Source organism: Anopheles nili, chromosome X (genome assembly GCF_943737925.1).
Source record: "Anopheles nili chromosome X, idAnoNiliSN_F5_01, whole genome shotgun sequence".
Taxonomy (NCBI): domain Eukaryota; kingdom Metazoa; phylum Arthropoda; class Insecta; order Diptera; family Culicidae; genus Anopheles; species Anopheles nili.
The window spans coordinates 14710000-14715858 of NC_071293.1; the positions used below are offsets into that span (position 1 = coordinate 14710000).

The window sequence follows — 5859 nt, forward strand, 5'->3', positions numbered from 1 at the left end:
TCCAGCAAAGCGCGAATTATTATAGACCAGTCAACGACGGATTGATAATGCCTCATAAAGTTGGCCCTATTTCTCACGATCTGATCAACCATTTGGTTCTTCTGATCAATCAGTGCAATCGTTTTTTCTAGTTAATGTACGAGCTGATCCATGTTTGCTTTGATCGTCGTACGATCGCTTGTCTCTGCGCAATGGCGTATAATTTCATTTCCATTGAAAACGAGCTGCTCATGCGCCAAGCGAATATCGGCAAACTCGTTAGTCAGCACTACCAACTTGCTCTATAGCTCGCTCGGATCCACACTGTGTTTGGAGATGATCATCTCGGCATTCTCAATCCCCATTTTGATGCGATCGTACACCGTGAAGTAATCGGTACGGATCAACTTGGTCCTCTTGTACGCAGTCTGGTAGTCTTCCATTGTTGCGCTTATCGAGGTTAGCGAAAGATCTAACAGCTCTAGCTCTTCCTTCAGATCCGTCGGTATGAACTTCTGCAGGGGCAGGTACTTTTCGTTTATTCGACGACGAAGATCATCCCGCTGGACGCTGCAATTCCCGACTGTTTCCTTCACCGCTCCGAGAGCACGCTCTGTCTGGTACAGTCGTTCGTCGAAAGGGGTTTATCTGCGTTAGATCCCTACGCACTGACTCGACACGCTGCGCTAGTTCCTTAATCTGCTCCAAGTAATGATGCAGCTCGCTCACAATGTCTCTCAATTGACATTCCTTTTTAAGCAAGTTGTCCGAAAGTCGTGCGTTAACGTCGTTTAAATGAGTTAATTTTTCCTCCAGTGATTGTGGCAAAGTTTCTGTTCACGCAAAGCTTCGATGAGTGATTTCGCAAGAGCATTCGCCTTTACGTTAAGCTGATCGAGGGTGGATTTGTCTTCCAGCAAGTTCTGAATAATGTGCTTCTTTGATTCAGTCTGGTCAGCTGAGTGAACCATCAGACCTAACCCACGATCCTTCTCAAGCAGCAGGTTCGATTTCAGTTCTACTTCAGTTCGCTCGGTCTCGATTGTATTGATCTGCACTTTTTACTATCTTTTGCGATGGTTCCTTCAATTGTGTGTCGATGAGCTCATCAGTTTTTTTCCATACACTGTCACAGCTGCAAAATATGATGGTTGACAAGGCCAGATGCTGTTTTCCCGGGAGTCGTTTGGTGAGAGCCGTATACCGTCCATACTAACCTTGGGGTTTGCCGTCATGGCATTTTAAGGAATGTCCTAGATGCCGGTTATCTATGCCGATGAGAACTCTATGCGTGGTACTGTCATACGAGGATAATAGCAGGTTCTTCAAGTGGCCAAAGGCTTCTTGGAGTCTTCAAACGTTCAGTGACTGTTTCGGAAATGCCAATGTGTTTACTGTGTGTACGTTTCTAATTTCATACACCTCGTCCCCTTCTTGACTTCCGGATATTTTAAGTGTTACGTTCATTGAATCTTTTTCGAGTCGTTTCTGGTTTCCTGTCCACCAAAGGCATAACGGCTGCGGAGTGCCTTGGAGGCCTAGTTCTTCCGCCAAGTCTTGCTCGATAAAGGTGGACGAAGAGTCATCGTCTAAGAACGCGAAAGTTTCCACTTGGCGACCGTTTCCGTGCAAGATAATCGAAACATACCGAAAGAGTAACGGGACCTCTGTAGCAGTTCGGTGGCTGTTACAAGTTTGATGTTCGTTCGACGTGGTCTGCGGTCTCGATCGGGTCTTATCGTGGAGCAAGTTGTTGTGAAGGAAGACACAACCATCTATTGCGCATACCGTTCTCCTTTGACACCGAGCTGGATGTCTTTCGAGACATCTACGGCATATATGCTTTTCCCTCACCGCTTGCCAACGAGCATTCAAATCCATACTTTTTAAAACTGGACAATATTCTACATTTGTGCATCGTTGATTGCATATCAAGCAGTGAGGGTTAGCGCTGCTAGTGCTTGATGTCGGGCACTTTGTTACGGCGGTAGTTACATGGGTACTCACGTGTCGATGATTAAAGTGGTTGCCCTTAGAGGTCGCACCTCTCGTAGCAGACGAGTATTCGGGAGCGTATACTGACGGGATCGTCACCATACTCGCTGCTTCGACTAAGTGGCTTAGCCAGTCGTTAAAACTCGACAGCGTAACTTGGCCTACGCTCAACCTGTGGCATCCCCAATTCAGTTTGAGTGTTGAGGGCAACCGTTCCGACAGCTCGTGTAATAACACAGCGTTGTACGTGTAATCGTCGAGTCCTGATACCGAGATGGTTGCGCAGAGGTTTTGGACTGCGATTCCGAAATCCACGAGTGTGTCGAGTCGTTCCTGCTTCGGCGCAGGCATTGCTCGTACTTTATTTATTAGGGAGTGGATTATTATTTCGGGGCGACCGAAAAGCATCCTTAATATACCAATCACTCCCGGTACGTTGTTCTTACGGTTCTTCCTTGCCGAGCCAGGAATTGTGTCTGTGAAAGATCGAAAGCGGAAAATCCACTCGCCTGGAACCCTTCCGGAACGGTACTCACTCGCGGTGCAGGATAAGCATTTCTCTGCTGGCTAGTCGGCGCAAAGGATAATAGAAGCCGATTACGTTGCCGAAGTTGTTCGATCTCCAGGTCCTCCATAGCCCGTTGAAGGTCATCAACCCGTCCAGTAGTCACGGCAGGCCTATGTCCAGTTCCATCCTGTGGGATAGGATCACTTCTTCTGGCCGTTGACGGCCCAGCTTGCGCGTCATACCGCAAGATGCGGGTAAGCGATACTCCGTCGCGGTAGATTGTTCGAGGACCCAGGATTCAGGTCACCCGTGTAAGGCGTCCCGCACGATGTTCTGCGCTGCGGGGTGGGAACCGATGCGATTTCTTCTTCATCGTTTCTTATCCGTGCGTGTAGGGATGTCGCGCCTATACGTTCTGCATTCAGGAAATTGCCTAAGCTCCTGGAAATGCTCGGGTTAAGCTGCGTTATCTGCGTCGTTAGCCTGATAAAGCTTTCGTTACCTTCCCTGGCTTGCTGGATCAATTCCTCAATCGATGCAGTGTTATCCCTGTCTTCAAAAACTGGGGAAGGTTGTCGCACTGTCGAATTCGCGGCAGGATTTGATCCGGTGGTTTCGCGATTCATTTTCACTTGCGTCACTTGGTCAAACCGATTGAAACGCGAACTATTATTTTGCACAAATCAATGAAGTGTAAAATTTTTAATATGTTGAGGAAGCAACCTTCAGTATTCGGATGATTCTCTTACACGCGATTTTTAACTCGTTTTAATTCCTCCTTTATTCGTTATAGGACGAACAGTTCTCGGACGGTTTCGGACGGTTAAAAATTTTACACGTGTTCCTTGTCGCTTTTTTCTCGAGAATGGCCGATCTTCTTTTTTCCCGATCTAGCGTCGGTTCTCATGGTACTCAGCCACTCACTTAGCACCACTGACAAGTGTACTATCGACTGTCACTAATTTTGCCAGTGGTGCTAAACTCGGGATTTGCCGACTGCGCTATTGTTTTACAACAGTGTGCATAGGTTATTATATTATGTACTTTGTCAATGCATTGTGTCAAACTCAAGTTTAAGTATTAGATAAATGCACATCCACCTTAAAATTGCAATGGTCGTTAAACGCAAATAAAAAACCAACATTGATCAAAATGTTAGTTTATAAAGAAAAAATAATTAATTAAAAGATATTGAAAGCTTCACTCTTAGTAACTACATTACAAATTATGTTTCTACTCCGTAAAAACAATTTTGATAGTACAATATCATAATCTCATTTTATGTTTGCTAGAGGAAAAATAATTGCTGTCCTGAAACGTTCATCTTGCCAATGTATCTGCTTCCTTCTTATGCAAATTTGATTACTACTAGTCTGCAGTCCTATTTCTTGTAGTTTGATTTTTGCTTCTTGTGCTTAATGACATCTAGTGTCTGTAACAGCAGAGTAAATATAAAATCATTTGCAACAAAAGGGTAGTATATTAGATCTGAAACCATCCCAGATGAGTTACAAAACAGTAAGGATATCATATCAATCATATGAATTTATACAGTGGTGTGAGCAATGGAATATGCAAAATGTTATGTTGTTGATTAAACATGAAATTGTACATTTACATTTCGTTAAACATTAATGGAAATGTTATTTTAAAAAAGCAATGGAAAATCATACTTTTCGATCAAGTTAATATTCTCTTTATGTTGAATTATTCTGCACCCTACTCTAAAGATCATTGCATAATCGTAGCATAAATGTCGATATTGCAAAACATTCAATAGAAAGATTGAAAAATACTTTTTGTGAATTAAAAAATTTACATTTCAGGCTTTGATGCTTATAAGACAGTTCAGTGCTTCGTTGGTTCGGCTCTTACTAGTCAATATTGTACAGTCATGTTCGCTATGTTTGGTACTACAGCGCGTATACCAAAAGAAATCAAATACATTTATAAAAAAATTTGCGGATCGAAGTGGGTCCTGAGTGTTTCACTATTACATTATCATATGTTAAAGCATGTTTTAGGAATAATTCGGAAATAAACAATTTTAAACATTTTAGTAATTCATTATCAACGTTGAAAAACATGATTTTTTTAGTTTTTTATTTTATCAAAAGAAGACTAATTTATGTTTCTAATTATGTATAATTTACCTATTTTACACCTCCATGTATCATTAAAATAGTAAGTTGAGTTGTGGGAACTGACTAGCTGAAATTTTAGCTTTTTGGCAAGCTTTTTTAACTTTGGGGCTTTGTATCTTCGAAGATATAAATGCTAGAAGTCTACAATTTCGGAATTTTCTTTGTTAGCTATCTGACTTTCAATCGTCAATATCAGATTAAGCATAAGCGAATAAAAAAATGGGACTTATGACCGTCCTTGCCCCTACGTGCGTTGCAGCTATTCCGGTTGAAAACAAATCAGTGGGAGGGCATACAATACTTATTCGGAATAATGAAAAAAATGCCCAAAGTAACAAATATCATCTAATTTAACAACAACTTTTCATGTACGTCGTAACACAGTATACGCGAGAAGTAGCAAAGTATAAGATTCTCCAACGCGGAAATGAGGGAATGCAACCCTAATTTATTGGCATGGCCAATATTTTTGTTTATTCTTTTAATCGAGTGTACATTATGTACATTATGTATCGAGTGTACATTGTGTACATAATTTACATTGTGGACGGGAAAGAAATTGCCGTTTTCAGAGAAAAACAAATTCACAAAAATGCAAAGTCGTCATCAAACAGTTCAGCTTTCTGCATCTTTTCTCTTTTGTACTATTTATTTAGACACTAAACTGCACTAAAAAACTCAACTCATCCTCTCTCCACGCATGGTAATATTTAAAAGTGTATTTTTTTTAAGTACACATAACGCCACATATATGCCTTTATACAGTAAGATTCAATTTTTAAATGCGTTGAGTATCGTTGGAAATGTGGTTGGTGTAATAAATTTAAATATGGATTTGAGAACGTAATGATTACGAACATGGAATGGCATTTTGAAAGAAATAGTAATACAGATAAAATAAAAAGGAAATGGAAAACTGTTTCCAGGCAGCTTCAGTGACGAAATAAGAGTAAAAGAAATAAAAGTAGAAAGATTTTGAAAGTCATACATGCTTAGGATGGAACAACATGTTACTTTTCCTCATTGCTTTGTAAATAAATTGACATGAAGGATCCAAGAAAAAAGATAGAGAACAAAAAAGGATTTTCGAAACAGATAAATGGGAAGACACTATGCATAAAAAATAGGATTTACTAATTTCAGGCGTGAAAGATCTAAATGATTATTTGGAGAATTTTTGGTAAGAACGAGTTGATCATAAGAAACGAAAATTATGAAGCGAAATTGCAGTTG

General features: G+C 40.7%; 1 protein-coding gene across 1 annotated transcript in view; it reads right to left on the minus strand.

Moving 5' to 3' along the window:
• Positions 1–281: 281 nt before the first annotated feature.
• LOC128729037 (putative odorant receptor 83c) overlaps positions 282–5859 on the minus strand; it is a 21171-nt gene continuing 15593 nt past the window's right edge. The window contains exon 6 of the mRNA XM_053822684.1: positions 282–596. Coding sequence (XP_053678659.1) covers positions 282–596 — 315 coding nt within the window. The remainder of the gene's footprint in view (positions 597–5859) is intronic.